The following is a 21,602-nucleotide window of genomic DNA, read 5'->3' as shown; positions in this document are numbered from 1 at the left end:
GTACAAGATCATAAGATTTAACGCACTATTTTAAAATATTACCTATGACAAATTATATTTCAATAAGAAGAAAATAAGATTGCATTAATGTTTCCACGAATAAACACATTTATCGTTTGGTATTTTTTTACGTAATAAAATAACAAAAAAACGACCAATCAAATGAAGATTCTCCTTCTGTGAATTTCGAATCTCATTCGTATGGAAAATGCCGAGTGCGTAAATTCTCGTCAAAGAATAATCGATCAATAAATGAAACAAAAGAAAGGAACTTGAATAAAAGAAAAGCAAAGAAACAAGAAAAAAAATCGTTCGAACGATTGATTATTTCCTTCTAACGAATAATCTATTATAAATCCATACTTAATAATACACGTATGCAATGGAACACGTATATGTATGGGTATATGAAGATCGTAGGTGAGTTTGGTTATACAAATGTGTATGTAAGAGGTCGCGGTTGGTGAATACGTGAAGAAAAAAAGGAGGATGAGGGAGGGATATAGCAGCATACGTGTGATATCGTCTTGGGTTCGTTCGGGTTTGCTTCAATTCGCGCTCCTCCCGCGCTTACAGAAAAGAGCACCTTGTATTCGAGTGAGAAGGAGGAGTAGGAGGAGGAAGAGGAAGAGGAGGAGGAGGAAAAGAGGTGGAGAAGATAGGTAAGGTTGTTAAGAGGGATAAAGACAGAAAGGATTCGTTGTTGGTGTAGAGAGACTGGTTGTGTTTGATAGAGAAAGATAGAGAAAGTGAGCGAGTAAAATATATATATATATATATATGTATGTGTTTGCGTGAGAAAGAGAGGGTGGGAGGGAGGTTTGAGAATCGAAGAGATGCCAGGATTCGCGGCTCCTACGCAGGTGGAGATGGATGCTGCACGGGGATACCTATACCGTATATATATATATATATAAATACTTGTTTGAGAGGGAGTGAGAAAGAAAGATACACATATATATATATATATATATATATATATATAGAGAAAGAAGATGTGTATGTGTATATATGAGAAGAGGGACGTGATCTTCGGATCCTCGTTGAGTGTTGGAAGGGAAAGAGAATGAAGGAAGAGAGGAGGAAGAGGAAGAAAGGAAGGGAGAATGAAGGAAGGAAAGAAAGAAGAGAATAAAGGAAGAAGGAGGTAAGCTAGTGAACGAGAGAAAGAGAGAGAGAGAGAGAGAGAGAGAGAGAGAGAGGGCAGAGGTAGTCTTTCTCGGTCGAGTAGGTAAGATAAGGATGAGGCGGACAAACGGACTGACGAAGAGTATCCAAGGTAGGGATATTCAGTCTCTCGGCCACGTGCTACACGAGCGCACGCCCCGAGCCGGCCGGTGGTCCAGACACGACAATTCCTTCCTTCATCCTTTCTTCTTATTCGCCCTCGTTCTGTCCCACGTTTGTTTTCTTTTTTCTTTTTCCTTTTTGCTATCCTCTCCTTCACTGCTCTGTTTTTTCTTCTTTTTTTTTCTTCCCCTTGCGTCGTGTTTCTACCTATTCTTCCCACCCTCTTTTTCAATCCCCCCACTACCTTCCAATCGCACTTTTTACCCTTACCAACTTTGTTTCTCTCTTTATATTCTTTTCTATTCCTTCAATTTTCCATTCTTTTTTCTAATTGTTGCGAATGTTACTTTTTATTTGTTCTTCCTATTCCTTAATTATTTCCAATATGTATTTTTAATTAGAATAACCCATTTATGTGTTCGCGATTAACGGAGTATTATATTATTGAGGATTATCATTACGAGGATATCTTACGTGAAATTTGTACTTCAAACTGAGTAAAATAGAAATTATCGATGAGTGATTATTATTATTATTCAAAGTTATATAATTTACGACGTTGTGTGTTTAAGGGGATTATGAATTAATTTCACGTACTGTTTAGTGACATTAGAAGACTCGAGAATCGAGTGTCAACGTACCCCGTTTATGTTAGTGTTACGAGGATTTAGAAATTCATTTGTTGTTCAGGAGATTCTGTTAATGTTGATGGTACGTAATCAAATAGAAGGATGAGGAGGAGGAGGAGGATTATATCAATCAATGAGAAATCCATTTAACGACAGTGAGAAAGGAGTGTGAGGTAGCGGGTTGGATGGGGAAAGGGATGAATTTGGGTGTTGTAGTTTGTGCTAAACCTGCGTGTAAACGTAAAGGAACAAAAAAAAGAAACAAAAAAAAATAAACGTCGTTCTCGGATGTTCGTAGACGGCGCCGACGATTAATTTGTCACGTCGTTCCTGGCACAAACGATTTAAATTGTCAGTCGGAAGGATGATACCCGAGTGACGTGCCATTCGCAACCGGTTCATTAAAAGATGCAGTCGGTTAACTGATCGTTCGTTCGATCGATCGATCGATCGGTTGTTATTCATTTGTCGACAAGAATTGGTAGCACGAATGGGAAAGATCTTGATATAATATATATATAAAAAAAAGGAACAGCTTAAAAATACATCTCAGGGCGATATTTTTGATGCCCAGTGGATTTTACCGATCAGTCATTATCACCGTCGCGAAGCTCATCGTTTCATCTTTCCAAGGATAGAAAACACGCTCGAGTATCTTTGTGTATATGTTTGTGTGTAACAGAGAGAGAGAGAGATCGTTAAGAATCTTCTTCGATCGTTAATAACAGAACGATTATTTCGTTCTTAGTGTGAGAGATTATTTGATCGAAGGAATTACGAGAAAGAGATGTATTGTTATACGCGATTTTGTTCTTCTAATAAATTCTTACATGAAAGATTGAATTGAGTTTCAATTGATATATGGTTGATCGGTTATAGTTGTGATCATTTAATTATTATTTTAGATTTATTGAATTATTTCATTCGATTGATAGAATAAATAAATGTTCGTTTGTTGGGATCGTTTGAAAATAATTAATCGAAGATGCAATCGAATAATACGATTTTCAAAGTTAAATACAAAATACATAATTATATATGTTCGTATTTTCCAAATGATAATTACCGATCAGACGTAGTAGATAATTTCGAAAAAAACAACAAAAAATGTTATAGAAGAATTAAGAACGTACTATTGGTGTTTTAAGATAGATTTAAATAATTCATTTAAAAGTGATATAACTCGGTGAACGTAAAACTGATCATATGAGGTAAGGATAGAGGAGTGTTAGATAAAAATCGCATTTAAAAGATCGCGTCTGAGGATTTTCTTGTCTAACGCGTAGGTAATATCGTTCCATCGTCCCGATCGTCGATTAAATCGGCACGTTATGTTTGCGACATAGCACGAGCGAATTAATCCGTAGAACTATAAGGATTTAGTAGTCCTCTGGCAAGGCGACGGTGTACACCTAGCGAACCGGTCTTTCACGGATTGGAAGATACGACTTCTAATTAGTCGTTAGTTTAAATGCAAGCCGATGTTAATCGTCGCGTTAGCGATCTTCGAAAATTTCGAAATCCAACAGAGATTCTTCTTCTTCTTTATTAGATATTCTGTATCTTTTTTTTGGTGCTAAAAGAAAAAAGTCGTATTTTTGATATCCTGGAAATGAGAGAAAATCAAATTCGAAATGTTTGAATGGAACGCACACGTTTACGTGTATGATTATTTTCGACATTTTAAAATTATTTTTTAATGTCTGTCAATCGCATATTTTCTTTTTAGTTTGGCCCACGTGTCAAGGGAGAAACAAAAGAGATAAACCTCGGTGATAGATACCTATATTACTAATTCTCTGATAATAATCGTGAAAGGAAAGATTGGTAGCATTGACAAAAGATAAAGAATAAGAATAAGAAGAATAAAAGGTGGAAGGAAAAAGAAAAAAAGAAATATACAAAATGTTGAGACGAAATTTCCAAGAAAGAACGGAGGACGAATCTTGTGATCTGCAAACGAAAGGATACGTATCGAAGGATTAAAGGACATCGAATGGACGTGGGTGATATATCGAGCTCAATAGGATTACCTCCAGGGAGTGGATCGAATCCCGGAAATACGAGTGTTGGTGTTATCGCGAATACAACATCCAGTAGCCATACCGTAGGGTGGTGGACGCCTACGTCGAGCATTGCTTCGGCACCGGCCACCACCGACGTGGTAAGTTTTTTTTAATTTTTTTCTAATCGATATTTAACCTATTCATTATTACATAATGATTCAGAATTAATGGGTTATTAATTGATAGTTTTTTTCAAATCAATTATAAATAGATTATATTTTTTGTATGTACCTACTATCCTATCACGTACTTACCTATCATCCTTAATATTTTATATTATATAATATAATATTCAATAATTATTAAATTTTGTAATTAATATGTATATTTTGATTATAATTAAATATTTAATAATTATATTTTATAATTATATAATTTATAATTACTTTCATATTTCATTTACTAATTTTGCTAAAAGTAAATAGGTTTAGAAAATATATATATTAAAATAATAATAGTATTTAGTATTAAATTTTTATTAATATTTCATTTTCTAATTTTGCTAAAAATAAATAGGTTTAGAAAATAAACCTATTTCCTAAACCTAACCTTATTTCTAAATATTATATTATATATTATATATATATTATTATAATTTTATATTTATTATTATCATATATAAATACAATATATATTTTATTTATATTCAAATAATAATAGTATTTAGTATTAAATATTTATTAAAAATCGATACGAATTTTTTGAGGTATTTATATAATATTTATATCATTGAATTACTGAAAAAATTAATGCAGATTTTCAAATGTAGTTTTAAGTATCATACGATGTCTGTGAAAATCAAATAAAATAGTATTATTTTCAATTGTAATTAAAACTAGGCACGAGTTTTCCTGTCAATCTGATACGTATGATTTTGGGATAGAAAGAAACATAAGATAGAGATAGAAATGAGTAGACGGGAAAGGCCACCAAGAAGACAGGAGACACGAGAACATTTATTTAGTTCCGTTGGGTCGCGGTGCGTCAGGCTGCAGGGATTAGATCGGAGGTGACACAAGCCGCGTCATCTGTTTGACGTTGAACCTTTTTTATTTTTCTCTTCGTCTTCTATGCATCGTGCTTCACTGTCGTTTCCATCAGGTGTCATCAAGCACCTCCCTTCTTATTCTACAAGTTCGTTTACGTGGTATGTGTGAAAGTGTAAATATATATATATATATATGCACCGTTCCTTCGAACATCCGCGTATACTCGATAATAATACCAACAACAACAACAATGGGTAACTGTGTGTCCCTATATAAGTAATATCTTTGGTTATATAGATAGAAGTTACAATAGAATCTCAATTTCGTTCTAGCAAGTTGTTCACGGTAGCCATACGTTTGAGAACTTTAATAGGTAACAAACAAGTCGTGGAAACTAATTTTGCCGTTGGAGTCTCGTAAATTTGTTACCGTTAATGCCAATGTGGGATAATTCTTAGATAGGTGATCTTTAAAAGAACTTTCACAGCTACGATATTTGTTAAACGACCTATCGATTATAGATAAATGTATATTAGGGTAGTCGTTATTCGTGCTCGTAATTATGGCATTGGATAGAGTCGAACTATTGATTAAATTTCTTTTATAAAATAAATCATTTTCATATATGAAATAAATGTTATAACTTGCAATTTTATGGAAATATTTTAATAAGTGTAAATTAGGTTCAGTTCAAAATCAATATGACCAATGAGATCAATTTGAAAATTATATTTGATCATTTATATCTTGTAAAACTTTTTTTTCGAATTACGAAACGTTCGAATAGCATGCTTGGTTTGACCCCAAGGGTCATTCGGTTTTCGTACGAGGATCGAGCTTCTTCTTCTTCTTCTATTCTTCGATGGTATCCTCGAAGAAGCTGCAACCTCTGGTTCATCGTCGGTAATCACTGACTAACTAGATTTTAATAGGAACATAGTTTCGCAAACTGAACTCTGTGCGTTTCTTGTTGCTTTCTTTCTTTCTTTAATTTTTTTCTCGATTTGTATTTCATTCAGAGAATTCTGTTCGATTATTCAGAGAAAATTTTTTGCACGAATAATTCGTGTTGATTTGTAAACCAAAATTTATGTATTATATTAAAAATATGTGTGTGAAATATATACAGTCAATCTTCTCAAAATTATTCGTACCATGTTATAAAAAAAATTATAAGAGGGTTAACTGTATTATAAACTAATTATTTTGACTATGATACAAAATTATGATATAACATTTCTATTTAATTGTTGTTCCTTTTTTTTGTTTTGTTATAGATGAATCAACTTTGTAGAGTTTGCGGAGAGCCGGCCGCGGGTTTTCATTTTGGAGCCTTCACTTGCGAAGGTTGTAAGGTTAGTTTTATTTCAAATACAAAAATTAATGAATCGATTAGTTCGAATAAATATTTCCTACTTTTTGTTTTATTTTTTAATTTAAAGCAAAACTGGTATCTTTATCTGTTATTTTTTGTTTATTTTTATACAGTCGTTCTTCGGGCGTACCTACAATAATTTGGGCAGTATATCTGAATGCAAGAACGGTGGTGTCTGTGTGATCAATAAAAAAAATCGAACAGCCTGCAAAGCTTGCCGATTACGAAAGTGTCTGATGGTTGGTATGTCAAAATCAGGTTCGAGATACGGACGTCGTTCTAATTGGTTCAAGATTCATTGTCTACTTCAAGAACAGACGCATCAGGCGCATACGCGTCTCATAAAGGATCCAAAGTTGGCATACGAAAAAGCATTTGGTTCGTTGGATGCTGCTAACAACAATAATACCAATAATAACGAAGACGTTAGTACTCCCATTTCGAGTGGTATCATAGGAATGATTACAACAGCGACAACTACGGCTAATAGTTACCATCATCACCATCACCATCATCATCAACAGCAGCAGCAACAACAACAACAGCAACAGCAACAGCAGCAACAACAACAACAACAACAGCAACAGTCGCAACAACACCATCAGGATAGAATTGGGAAACGCGAGGATACGGCATTGAGGTCGCAGGACATTTCGAGTACGTTGAGATCGCAAGAATTATCATCAAGATCGAGTCAAGAACAAATTGGTATGAGGGTTGCCGAATTAGCAAGAGCACCTCAGGAACTTCTCAGGCCGGAAGTTTCAAGAAGTACTTTTCCAATGTGGAGGGGTCCGGCATTTTTACATCCGGCATTAACGCAAATGCAATTTTTAAATACACCGTTCTTTCCCTTTCAACAACGTTTCATCGTACCGTACGTTAATCAAATTGGAGCTCCACCAATGTTGGAGAGTCTTTCGAGTTCCTCGAGCGAAAGCATAAGTCCTCGATCGACACCATCACCAACGAGAACGAGAGTAGAAGACGATAGTCGAGTTTTAAGAGTACGATCAAGTTTATGTGAAGAAGTTGTTGATCGATCATCATCTAGGCCAAAATCTGCAGACGAGTCAGTTATTTACGACAAAAGTCTTGCATTTTTTCGATCTCTTGGTCCGGAACAAGAAGAACCGATTGATCTTAGCATCAAAGCTGCCGTAGCTGCAGCGGAAGCTATTGCTGCTGCTACGGCTACCGGGACAACAGCTAAGTTAGAAACGAGAGAGACGGATCCAGGTAGTACGGAAGAGGAGAGATCGACGGATAACGAGGACAACGAGATTCTTCATGACACGATACCACCATTGGATCTCACGAGGAAAACATGACCATGGACTACAACCGAAGATCCTTGATAGGAACTTCGAGATGACATCGTCTAACATAATACTGTTCTTTTATGTTCTACGTAAAAGAATCCGTATTTCTTTCATTGTTCAGTGATTCAATATGTGGAATTATTCGAAAATGAAAGATGTTTTTCCTCTTGACTTATCTATCTATGGTGAATTTAGACCAAAAGTGTAATTAACATTGTTCGTGCCCTTATGATAGTGCCTTTAAGCTCTCTTTTTTTATATGTTATGTTTTTTTTTGTTTAACTCGGCTATCGGTTTAAACTAAGAGAGTTCAAATGTGCCTTGTAAATGAAACTTTTATTAGTATTAACGTTCCCGATATAATCATGCACGGTTTTATGAGTGTTAACGACTTTGTTTTTATGTGTGACGTAATCGGGGAATGACAAACGTTTTTTTTTTGTTTTTTTTTTTTTTTTTTATTATTATTTCTATTTATCAATAACGAAGGAATGATTTTCTTTCTATCGCGTCGGAACGTGCACATATACATACATGAAAATACGTGGGGAAATACCATATACTTGCATATTACAAGTTTTTATTTAATCCGAGTTAGTAGCTGCATTAAAACTCGATTTAAAAGAAAAGAAAAAAAAAGATATGACAAAACGTAGAAATGATTCTTTATCTTAGGATGTACGTTTTTTTTTGTCGACGAAATCAATGTTTTATAACAAAAAGTGCCTTTAAACGAATAGTATAATTAAATACATGATCAATTGTATAAAAAAAAAATGAACAAATTTTAATAATTAAAAGCATTCAGCTTTATCTTCCTGCTTTTAAAAGTGGCCTTCATTATAAATGATATTTCAAGATTAATCTCGATTTGGATCGAATTTTTAACATGTTGTACGAATAATTAAAATAAAATCATATTTTGTATATATATATGTATATTGTATATATATATATATATATATATATATATATATATATATTGAAATGAAATGATTTACACAAATTGAAATGTTGTCCTTGTCATCAAAATATGATTCGTGTGTTATATGTTACATTTATAAGTTATGTATGCCTGAAAGTCATTCTCGAGATTATTGGAAAGTATTGATTCGTAGGAAGGAGACCTCGTTGCACCTTTTAGAGTTCTCTTTGTTAAGTACGCAACTTCGCGAAATCGTGCGATGTTTGCCCCGTTCGGTCGAAGACGAGCTCTTTGTAAATATCCTTGGAAAGCGGACGGACGGCCATCTGGAACGCGAACTCTTCAAACACACGAGTTCATACATATTACAAGGACTTTCTTACGTACACCAAGGGGAAGGTGGGGGAAAGGAAGGTAGGTAAAAATAAATTGAAATAAAAAAGAAAATAAAGAAGAAGAAGAGACAGGTACGAAGTTACGATCGAACTCACATCACACGTTGAAGATCTTTTGATGGGTGCGAAATGTAGAACTTAGTATGCTGACATTTTTCAAAGTTTAACCAATAAGAAAAGAATGTGATAGCTCACTTATGATATCTTACGAATAAGAGAGTCGTCTTTATTTGATTCTAAACATTTAGAAACTCTCACTTGACATAACTGTCACAGGTAAATGGTATTGAAGTTTTCTCTAGCCCTTTTTTTAATTTTTTTTTTTGTTTAAAACGTATAGCACAGCGATATAACTAGTATGTACTATACACTCAATACAACTCACGATCAAATCAAATCTAGTATATACTTTGATCTCGAGGATTTCGAATAGAAGTAGCTTAAGTCTTACACACACGTTTCATATATGCCAGGTGGAGATTGGATTTATCGATTATTAGAAGATTTGCGACGCTTTCTCGTTTAGATGAAGAGAATTTAAAAGAAGATTTTCGATATACCATGATGACGGACAAGATGGAAATATTCAAAGAAAGAGATAGATAGATCGATAGATCTCAAGATGATTTCTCGATCGTTTCAACGAGTTACAGGGAGGAGAGAAGAGATGAGAGGGGTGTATTCTCTCTCTTTCTGATGGTTGTAGAGATGGCAATAGTGGTTACGGTGTTCCTCTCAATTTCTTATTTTCTACGTGTGCACCTGTGTGTATGTTCACGCGAGTAGGTACCTGTAAACGCGCGACGGTTAAAATACCTCAGAGTCCACTTGTTGTTGACTTAGGTGGGACGAATAAGAGGAGACCCACTCGACGTCCACCCAACAAGCTCTTGTGATTTCCTGCCTGATTCAACTTTCCGAGGGTCAGCTCGTTCTCGTTCTTGCTCTTGCTCTCCTCTTGCTCTTGCTCTTTTGCTGTATTAGTTTTAAGAAAATAAAATAAAGAAAAGTAAGAAAGACAAGAATTAAAAGAAAAAGAAAAAATATCGTGGTGTAGAACGACGGGCACGTAACTCCTTTTGAGGTACTTCTGATACGGAATGCGTTGTACAATGACTCTCGAGAATCGTCAAAGACGTGATATTGCTAATCACGTAACAAGATTCCTCGGTGCCAGGTATCACGTATTCTGTTCATTCGTGATGTATTTTATGTGAAAAAATTGACCAGAGAAAAATGATGAAACATGAAAGATGTAATATCGATAACATTCGTGTGTATGATTTATTATGTTAGGTTTTATCGAAATTTTTTTGCTATTTTTTTTTAGTCTTAACATGAAATAAAATGATAGTGTGTGTGTGTATGTAAAAATTAGATAGAAAAAATATAAAACTTTTAGGACAATATAATAAATGGGCAGATGAAGAACAAAACTTTTCCAAAATCGTTTAACGTGCCAATAGATCATCGAATATATTTTAATGAATTATATTCGAATCGGTTAATCATTTCGACACTATTGAGATCTTCGGGATAACATGATTTTTTGGTATCTCAACGATTATTCTTATCCGACCTGTCTGCTGACATGTCAAATATTTTTAACCTCTTAACGAACTGGTTAACCTATTCCCGCGTTAATTCGTATATGCAAATTAATTTTACACATATATTTTTTTTATTTTTCTTTCGTCATGTATCGATTATTTTGTTTTCTTTTTTTTTTTCTCATCTTCGTATTCTATTGAAAATTAAGAGAAATCATGAGAGCGAGTTCAGACTTGTCTGGAGGTCATTCGATGTCGTATTCGATTTCCAAATAGTTAAACTCAAGACTAGATGAGAAAGACCGATTTCTTTTTTTCTTTTTTGCTGAGAGAAAACCGTTCGATCTTACGCGGTCATGAATCCCTAAGATATTTATTCATTTGAGGAGTGTATTTCGCTATCTCCCACCATTGGTAACCATTTTGATCGTATAGCGGACTTACTATTCTTCTCATCTTCCTTTCTCCTTCTCTTTCTCTTTCTTATTCTATTCTCTATTTTTTTATCTACCTCATTCGTCTCATCTTTTTAGTGCGTTACGTAAATCTCGGAGACACCGTACAACGGATCGTCAAAGTCACCGTCTCGTCGTAAATTAATAAAGTCCCTCCTTCGAAACAGAAGATCTGACTGTTCGTTTGTGAGAGAGAGAGAAAAAAATAAAAGAAAAATAAAAAAAGAAAGAAAAGAATAAGAGAGAGAGAGAGAGAGAGAGAGAGAGGCCCGGAAGAGAAGGAAGACCGGTTAGTTGTTCATTGACGGGGCGAAGGCCCCCGTACGTGAATGGTAGTCGTCCCAAGCTAAGAATAAGCCAATATATTAAAGAAAGAGTTGATTTTTATATCGTATTCGTGACTACGAGACTCGCCGAATCGAGTCATAAATTGGCTAATAAATCGAGACTACGATTAATCTACTGTACCTTGTCGCGTCTTCTGACGATTCGCATTTGAGGAGATTTGAAACGAATTTTATCTTTTTTTTTTCTTCAACTTATATTACGAAGTTGTTTGAACGTTATTATATAGTCATTAGGATTGAAATGAACTGTAATTAATTCGTTTACCAACCTTTTTTTTTTCAATTAGATCGCTAAAAAGGAATATTTTATTTTTACCGTTATTTGATTATAATAAGAAATTTGAAATATTTCATTGTTAATTAATAAATAAATAAATAATTATTGTTACTTTTCGTTGAGAATAAGTTAAAACAAACACTATTTAAAAGTTTGTTCAATCAAAAATTAAATCTGGTTAAATGTTTTTCTTGAAATTTTTAAAGATACTAAAAAGATCAACAGGTACTGTAAAGTATAATTTTATTATGTATTTAACTTTGACAAAAATAACTAATATAAACCCTTATCCCCCAAGCTTTCCATTTTGTCGATCCCATATCTGGGTTATTTATTCAATATTTTCAACGATGCTGAAATTCGTTTTCGTCGAATGTCGGCAATGCCAAAATAGAATGCGACATTTTACGTGGGAAGTCGAGATAAAAGAGATGAAGGTGAAGAAGTTTAAAGATAAAAAAAAACGACGAAGTGAAGACTAATAGGATTGTAAAATGAGAAGAGAGAAAAAGGAAAAAGAAAAAGAGATTCTACGAAGTTTGTTTCAAATATCAAACATATGTTTATTATATTCAACATTATATTACCATTTAACGGTACATCGGAAACCTGTAGGTACTAAAACGATCGAGAAGAATTGAAGAATTATACTTTGACCAAAAAAAAATATGTCATAGATCCCTTATCCAAAATTACCGATTGTTAACGATTCAACAGCATACGCTAATGATGAAGATTCTAATAACAAATAATTGTTCATATAATGATAACAATTGTTAATCGTTATGCCAATCGATTAATACATTAACAATTGGTAAAATCTTACTTTTAATTAAATAATTCTTTCTAAATTTATGATCAAAGTTGTCCTAGATGAATGTGGTGACACGGGGTACATACAACGTGGGCAGCCAAGATAAAAGAGATGAAGGTAAAGAAGTTAAAGATAAAGAACGAGGGGTTTTTTAAAAGGGGTTTAAGAATAGAAAGGAAGAGAAGAAGGGTAAGGTAAAAGACTCTAAGAAGAAGAAGAAGAAGAAGAAGATGAAGAAGAAGAAGAAGAAGAAGAATAAAAAGAAAACGAAGAAGAAGAAAAGCTTGGCAGATGCGCGGCACGGGCGTAAGAGCGGGGCCATTACGCGCGAGTGCGTGAGGTAAAGAGGTTTACTACACCTGTGGCCTGTGGGCTTGGCTAGCAGCCGAGGTGAGCAGTCGAGGTAAGCAGCCAGAGAGAGCACCGTGAGACCGAAGGAGAGAAGGGAGGTCAGTCCGGGTTGACAGTCCGGGGTCAGACAGCGAGCAAGCGTCCGTTCGGTTGCCTCCGATTGGCCGCCGGGAAATTCATAATACGTTTTTCATAGATGCGCGAGTGTATCCTCCTTCTCTCTCTTTCTCTCTTTCCATTTTTTTTTTCTTTATTTACTTCTTTCTTTCTCTATCTTCCTTGGTTGCGCCTCTATACTCGGCCTCGAGTCGAACGTCTCTCGCGTGACGTTTACGAGCGCTTGACCCTGCGCTCACGTATATATACGGTGTGCGAGCTCGGGACACAGGCGGTACCTTCCTGTTAGCTTGGATGGGGAACGAGATGAAGAAAGGGACGAGTCTCTCTTTCTTTCTTTCTTTCTCTTTCTTTCTTTTTTTCCTTTTTTTTTCTCTTCTCGTCTCGTCTCGTCTGCATCGACTACTACGCTAATTGGCTACGTCGAAGAAACGATCATACCAACGATGAGGACAAGACTTTGGTAATGTCTCACAAAATGTGATGCTTTAGCTACACCTAGATTATCATTTTCAGATGACTCCACATATTCTACTTAATTTTAATGTTTTTTTTTTTATGGTATTGGAAAGTTGGGGGAGCTCGTGTGTTTTCTTTTTGCACGTTTAATTTTTACAAAGATTATCTTTCATTTTGTAAGGAAAGTTTTATCGATTGACAATTAAGTCCATTTTAATGACAAAATGAGAAGAGGTAAGTGCAAATGGAAAAAGGTCGTTCATGAATTATCTTATTTATCTGCACAGTCTCCTTGTTTTTTGATACAATATTTACGTAGGCGTGAACTAATGAGATTTGATCGTACATTGAATTTCGTATAAAATTGCTATCGATCTTTTTCGATCGACCGATTGAGTGTCAGAACGTAGAAAGAGAGAGAGAGAGAAAGAGAAATTAAAAATGAATTATAATACTTTCAAATCAATTTTAAAGTCAATGACGTTGTTAAGAAAAAAATGGAAAACTGGTTTCGTCGTAATACTTTGAAACCTATTATTCATCGTCGAAAAGAACCCAATTATATTTGCTGATACTCGTGCGATTTGCTAAATTTTATAGATGATATTTGCATGAGTCGTATAAAATATATGGCCATGATTATATCGTAAGATAAAAATAGAAATGTTTCTTGTACGGGTGAAGTAATCGAGATTTTAAAATAACAAAAAAAAAGAAGAATAAAAAATAAGACAAGATGGATCATTGCAACGTTTTTTTTTATATTCGCTTTGTTTTGATATTAAAATGATTTAGACAAGTTAAAAATTAGTCGATCATTTACGATTAATGGTTTTAAGAGATATAACGTGTTCAGATTAGACTATCCGAATTTTTTTTAATTTTAATTGTTATGCAATGTTCAGTAAAAACATCGTTTTTTAATTTACTAATCATTATTTCAATGATTAATCTTATTCATGTCAAATAGTTATAATTTGTTACATTTAATAATCAGTTTTTTTTTTATAATATATAATTAATATTTAATTATATAATATATATTGTAAATATATATAATAAATTTAATAAATATATTATTAATAATATAATTAAATTAGGTCGACAATTATAAATATTAAAATAAAATACATATGTAAGGATACAATTATATTTATATAAATCCAATTTTTTTTATTTTGAACAATTCGTTAAATTTATAAATACATTAGTAAATATTTTGTTAATAAGAAAAAAAATTAAATAAAACCATATAAACAATGACGGTTAAAGAAAGAGTGTATAATAAGTTTTATGTAAGAGTATTAGTGATTTAGGAATATAACAAAATTCCTGTGTCACCTATAATACTAAGGAGAAATAGGAGAATGAAAATAAGAAATAAGATGAAGAATAAGAAGAAGAAGAAGAAGAAGAGGAAGTGGAAGAAAGGTAGAAAGAGGATGAGAATGCAAAGGTAAGGCGCGTCCTTTCGTCTAAGGTAACTTATTCTCTGTCTTTGTAGACGCCCTTTTTTGCTTACGGACTCTCGCGGCCAGGAGATGGGGTTAAGTGGGTGCGACCCCGGGACGCTAAATAATATCGAGCTGTGCCATCTACCGCGAGTACTTACCGCGCCCGCCATCTTGAAATATTACGCCGCTCGCTTTATTATTCGCGCTAGCTTGCTATGTATATATATATAACTATAGGTAACTATAGGCACGAGCTATACATACAACGAGAAGTTTCTCTCGAAGGAATTTACTTTATGCGTTACTTTCTTTACCGATCACGATTATTCCACACTTTAGTAAGTTAAGTACTTGTATTTTGTAAAGGGTTACCCTTTAGTGTTCGAACAAAATTTCATGCTAGCTGATATTTGGAGAAATAGTTATTTGAACATGATTTTTTTAAATTATTGATGCACAAATATATATGCAAGATTTGAAATATTTATGATAAATATTTGAGACAATATTTATCATAAATTAAATTATTGTATTACCTGGGAGAGGTTAGTTTAATGTTTACAAATATGATTGATCATTTCAATGTTATATCATAAGAATCTTGAATTATTAATAAATAAGTATAAATTATAGTTATTAAAAAAAATATAAATCTACTTTGAAATTTTTCATTAATAATATTATTTGGAATAAAGAATACGAACATAAATGATAACCTATTTTTAAATAGAGTTATAGGAAAAACAAAGATTTATAGAAGAAAATAGATGTAACGAGTTAATGAAATATGAAGATTTTGATTATCGAAATAATATTATTCGAACGGTTATTTCATTTTCTTCTTTTTAGTTCATTTCCATAGCGGTGGACGAGAGGATCCCCGCGAGTAAAATAGCGATATCGTAAATTTCAGCAATTATCCTTAATTAATAAGTATCCAGTTAACCGGAGGGGGTGAACCTTCTTGTGGGAGGCCAGAGTCTTATGGGATTTCTCGCTCGTGTTTACCCTAAGACCGCCGGAACGTCACGAATTTAATGCTACCCGTTGGAAATTTAGGTGAGGAGACTCAGTCTCCGACTTTGCGTAACCGTAAAGCATCAACTTTATCGGCGAACCGGCAAAACTACGCGATTCGACTGGCACTTTCATTACCGTCTTTCTAATTGCCCGCCATTTAGGTAAACATGTATACATATATATATATACGCACTGTAATCCGTGTATTTGTATTTTTTTCGTTTCATTTCGTTTCATTTGTTCCTTCTTTCTCGCATGTTATTTCATGTCATCATGACAAAATAAAAAAAAGAAAAAGAGAATGATCCCATCGAATGTCCAATGGTCATGATCGCAAGAATTTCAAGTAAAGAAAAATAAATTTCAATGTGTAAAAGACGATGGAAACGATGATATTTCGTTACAGAGTGTCTCTCGTTACATTTATATATTTATTTATTTTTGGAATTGAAATGTTGTTACAAAAATATATTTATATCACCAATATAAATATATTCCAAATAAAATATATTACTTTTACATATTGATCTATACAGCAACAAATTACATCCGTTATATATGCATAAAAATCTTCAAATAACTCAGTACTTAAAGGGTTAATAAAAGTTTATTATTTTATAGAAAATAGGATAATAAAAAGTACTCTCTTTCTATATATCTTTTCTTCGAAATATCAAATATGAAAATATAACGAATTCCCGTGAGGAGTATTATAAATTAAGGTCGCCATAGTGAAGCCGGTCGTATATTGCTGGAACGTTATTGTGGACCGTTCTTTTACAGTATATGCGTGTATACATATATATGTTGATATGTGAATGTATGCGGGAGAGAAAAGATATACTCGCTGGTTTATCGGGTTTAGATCACCCGTAATGTTCCGGTATGACGTATGCGGCTCATTAATTTGCATTTGCGACAGAGACGCGGCCAACCGTACACAAAACGTGTGCATAATCCTTATTGTCGCTTTTGAGGTCTTACTTTCAGATCTTCATGCAGATCTAATAACTCGTTTCTTCTTGTGTGCTCCAGCCTTACATGGACCTGACCTAAACTACGGACGATTTATAAAAGATAGTACGGGACAGATAGTTCATCCAATAGTAAGGAATTTTTTCAAGACAATATGGCGTGTGAATCATTTTTATTTTTTTTTTATTCATTGAGTTATAAGGGTAGTTAATTAACGAGTATAATATGCTTAATTTATTAAGTTGCATTAAATAATTATTAATAATATTCTTTAGTTTTTCTTCAAATTGATATGAATTTTGTAACAAATTGCAAGTTACTTTTTAAAATAATTATAAATACAAAACTTTCAATAAATTTTCTATTTATCTATAATGAATAGTTGGAAAGATTCATCTAAGTATATAATAATATCATTGCTTATTTTATATATTAAAATTGTTCATAGCAATTACATTATAACAATTTAAATTTCCTCATGGAATTTTCTCCATATAGAACTTCGACGAACTTATTTAAACATAGTAACCAGCTATCACGCATAAAGAAAATAATTGAGTTTGTAAATGAGAAAGAAATGGGGAGGATGCGTTACGGTCACACGGAGCGTTCACCCGTGAATCTCTTGACTCGAAGCACGTAGAAACGTATTGCATAGATACACGTAATACAGGCGCTAATCTAACGGTCTCTACCCCATGAACCGTGCTCATGGAAATCTTAATTCTCAGAGAAGGAAGGGAAAGGAAAGGAAAGGAAAGGGAAGAGAAGGGAAGGGAAGGTGGGTGGGAGAAAAAGATACAAGCATAAGGTTCGGATTGGATTCGTTCGTTTATAAACGTGTTCGTTGTATGAATATAATGCAGATAAATCGTAATCCGAGAGATGGCACGGAAGGCGCGCCGATTAATTTCGAGATGAGCCCCGTCAAAATACAACCAAGTCACACGAGTTCTCCCACCTCTTCTTCTATCCTATGCTAAGGCTATAATCCTGACTAATAACTGTCGCAAACTACAAGCTCAAACTTTATGCGGTGTAAAGTATTTACCTATGTCAAAGAATAATCTCATCGAAGACACGCTCGTTCTCCCTCGTACGACGCAAAACAGGTGCGTCTCCTATATTTATATATATACAAGATACCTTCGTAGATGGGTGAGTGATTACGGTAAACGATACCGAACACTTTTCTTTCATTGTGGTAGAGAAAAAGAGAGATTAGAGTTAGACACTTGGATCGTAACGTTTTTACCTTCTCTTTCTCTAACGTTGGAAAAGTTAGGCGAGTCACGTTGCAAAGGAAAGAAAAGCTTCGAAAGGAAAAGAGTGAGTGAGAGAGAGAGAGAGAGAGACAGAGAGGGTGAGAAGGGGGGTAGGAAAGGGAAGAAAGAGTTATGGTAAGGATCGTGCGAATTGCGCTGCGAGAGAACGTAGAGTCGGAGTGATTTGAACGCCGAACCTAGAATCACGGTGCCGTTCTAAATCCAAGATGGGCTATTTAGCGGGAGCAAGAGGTGTCGGCCCAGGTACGGCGAGTCGCTCGTTCGCCGAGCTATTTTCCTTGGCTACGTGACCGATCGTGCTAGTAGTTCGAATCGTCGTTGGTACGACATTATATGTTCATCTTCGCGAGAGTACAGTCAGTGCATAAAAGATGCAAATTCGCGTAAAATAGACGTTATACTTTGAAATTTATTCAACTTACGCTTTTTACGAGTTAAACGAGAAATATTTCAAAGAAGAAGAAGAAAAATAAAAAGAATACGATGATGATAACGATAAAAAAATAACATGGAACGTGCCATGTCGATGAAATGTAGATTTACTTATGTATAGATAGATAGATAGGTAGATAAGTAGATAGATAGATAAATGGATGGATGGATTGCGTAAATCTCGGTTTGTTTAGAAGGTAAAGTCTGTTAATGAGAGTTACCGCAGAAACGGTGGCGTAAGAAATACCGTGACCATCGTTAAAAGGATTGTCTATGTAGTTGTCTTCAACTCGATTACACAGAGTTGTTCTTGTCAAGTCCGTGTTACTATAGCAGTAACGAGATGCACGTAATCGAAAGTATTATATCTATAATAACATTTTAAACGTTTCTAACGTTCTTTATCATTGGGACCTTCAAAACCAGTAAGAACTTTTTTTTATCGATCATTGAAGAAGAAAAAGAAGAAGACAAATAAAAAGAATAACAAATTGGAACGTTTATTCGAACTGAGTGTACGAAGAAGAATAAGAAGAAGAAGGTGTTGGAGAAGAGATGATCCTCGCTAACTGGCGTGATTCCACTCGAGAAAAGCATGACGCCATCTTGTTACGTGATCGTCGTTTGTCTCTGACGTATGATCCAGCCAACCTGCCGATCACCTTTCTATATAAACGTAGACACGTAACGTAATGATATCGGTGTGGTGTAGACCAGGAAAGAACGAGACCTGAAGAATAACATGAAGGATCTAGATCAGCATCTGTAAGATGAGAACTTGACCGAAACAAATCGATTTTGATCGTGATTCTATCCGAGTTGGAAGATCCTGAACGATCTTGCAATTTGTCGAGAGTGGTATCGATCTCAAGATACGTTTCGATGGTATGTAGTAGATATTACATATATATATATATATTTACTGTGAATGGTTTTACAATCGAATCCTTCTTCCGGAGATTATTATTGGAACATTACTAACGATTTATAAGATTGTTTAATAAAAAAACTATTCTATTAATTATTAATCGAATATTATCGTTAAGTTATTGCTATTGGGTTGACAACTAAGTAAAGAATTTCAGCATTTATTTTCCTTGAAAAATCTGCAATTACTTAGTTGTCAACCCAATAGTATTATTACTGATACCAAAAAAAAAAACAAACAAAAATTTAGCTAAGTTGTCGCGTGGCACTAAAACGAAACGATTAGGAAAAAAAAAAAAGAAATCTGATCTTTCAAAATTGATATAAAAGTGTAGTAGAAAAAGACCGCGATACAATATACGAATGCATAAATTCACATATACAAGCAGTAAAAAAGAGAAGCTATAGAAAAAGGAGGAGCATCGTGTAAAGGAGTCGGCAGGGTGGGATGGGATGGGATGTTGTGGGGGGATAAAGGTGAGAGGAGAAGAAAAGTAGTAGAAGAAGAAGGAGAAGAGAAGTGAGAGAGAGACGAGTCGGAGACTCTCATGGGCCACTTCCCATGTTAATATCCGGTTATGCGTAAGGTATGGAGGCGTACGGCCAGTTTGCATGGAAACTAAGGCATTACCATCGTGGACCACCGGAGTCGAACCACTCGTCGAACAGCCCTGTTTGCCGACACCTTCGAGGACGACTCGGTGAATCTCTACTATCGTCTCTGTTTTTTCTTCTCTCTTTCTTTCCTTCTCTCATTTATATATATATATATATATATGTATATATGTATATACATGTACCATTCCAGATCTACCTCTCGTTTTCTCGAATTCTCTGATTCCAGACGTTTTCTCATCCGGCGCGGATCTTCGGATTACGCCGAAGTATCAACTCGAGGAATCGGCCCGTTTCTTAGACGCAACAGGGTCGGCGGCAACGTTCAAAAGATCATGCGTCATTAGAGATTAGATATTGCAACAAGATAGAAAGAGAAAGAGAGAGAGAAACTGGTCCTTTAATTTTCTTTATTTTATTTTATTATTTTTTCTCTCTTTCCTTTCATTGCAATTTCAAGAAAAAACTTATGACTCCTCTTTTCTCGCTGTTTCTTTCCTCCCTTCTTCTTCTTCGAAGGATTAAAAAGGGAAGGAGAGAAGGAGCTTCTTGTATATAAGTGCGTTCGTACAAATGGCGAAATGCTCTTCGATACTTTTCATTCTTTATTTCTTTCTTTCTATTTTTTTCTTTCTTGAGACGGCTTTTAGGAAAGATATAAGAGGCTTTAACGAGAAACATTAAGAAAATTTCTCGCGATCGAATATCGAACTGTATGGCGCGTTTCGAATATTTTCGAAGGATTGTAATTGGCGATAACTGTAATTATGGTACGAGTACTTTTCTACACACTCTAACATTATTTCTTTTTTTTTTGTAATTTAATGGAAGGAAAGATAGACTATTGATTTTTATGCTACTTTCAATTATCGATTTTATTCATAAATTGTTGAGAACCAGTTTGATTGATTACGAAACGAAAAAGGATACAAAAAATAACAAATTCAAATTGTAACAAAAATCTCGTGGTTTAGATTAACGTGAGAACAAAGTATTAAAAAAAAAGAAATATATTTATATATATATTTTTGTATATTTTGTTGTTGTTGAGAATGACAACGAAATCAATAATATAATCGATAGAGCATTGTCGTAAGATGCATAGATGCGTTCCCGCATGTGTCTCGTTGGATCTAAAACACGACAGCGCCCACACTCCAGGTTCCTAGGCTTAAAGAGGTTCAAAGTTCCCTTCCACGCCGTTTACGCCTTATTTATTCTCGTAATTTACTCCTACGCGGCTTTTGCGCGCCGGTAATTTACTTTACGACGATCATATCTGAAAGTGTTCGAAGCGCGGTACCTCTGCCCTGCTCTCTCTCTCTCTCTCTCTCCATCTCTCTCTTCTTTTTTTTAAATTTATTTTTCTCTCCTTTTCCGTTCTTTCGATGTTTTTTCCATGGGATTAACACTCCATGTGAGGGTTCACGTTCCCATTCTGGGACCGAACGCGTTATTGTACTTTTGGAAAAAAATAAAAAAGAAAAAAGTTCTTTTTTATTCTTTTTTCAGGGTTACGAGCACATTTATTG

General features: G+C 34.4%; 1 protein-coding gene across 2 annotated transcripts; it reads left to right on the top strand.

Annotated features, from left to right (window-relative positions):
- The first annotated feature begins 1,311 nt into the window (after positions 1 to 1,311).
- On the top strand, positions 1,312 to 8,484 carry LOC107065331 (uncharacterized). Of its 2 annotated transcripts, none has more exons than XM_015318925.2 (4): positions 1,312 to 2,001; positions 3,649 to 4,083; positions 6,252 to 6,329; positions 6,463 to 8,484. In XM_015318925.2, the coding sequence occupies exons 2-4, from the start codon at positions 3,916 to 3,918 to the stop codon at positions 7,678 to 7,680; spliced, it is 1,464 nt and encodes a 487-aa protein (XP_015174411.2). In that variant the 5' UTR covers positions 1,312 to 2,001; positions 3,649 to 3,915; the 3' UTR covers positions 7,681 to 8,484. The 2 variants fall into 2 exon arrangements, with proteins under 2 accessions (XP_015174411.2, XP_015174429.2); XM_015318943.2 differs by lacking the exon at positions 1,312 to 2,001 and adding an exon at positions 2,057 to 3,130.
- Positions 8,485 to 21,602: the final 13,118 nt, after the last annotated feature.

This window comes from Polistes dominula, unplaced genomic scaffold (genome assembly GCF_049000335.1).
Source record: "Polistes dominula isolate Pdom_NZ unplaced genomic scaffold, Pdom_raw_medaka contig_373, whole genome shotgun sequence".
Lineage (NCBI taxonomy): Eukaryota > Metazoa > Arthropoda > Insecta > Hymenoptera > Vespidae > Polistes > Polistes dominula.
This window is presented reverse-complemented; position numbering and strand designations above follow the sequence as displayed.

Bases quoted from the DNA above. Each gene is read 5' to 3' on its own strand.
- LOC107065331 (XM_015318925.2), top strand. From the start codon at position 3,916: ATGGACGTGGGTGATATATCGAGCTCAATAGGATTACCTCCAGGGAGT. The intron at 4,084-6,251 runs GTAAGTTTTTTT...GTTTTGTTATAG, and splicing joins CACCGGCCACCACCGACGTG to ATGAATCAACTTTGTAGAGT. The intron at 6,330-6,462 runs GTTAGTTTTATT...ATTTTTATACAG, and splicing joins TCACTTGCGAAGGTTGTAAG to TCGTTCTTCGGGCGTACCTA.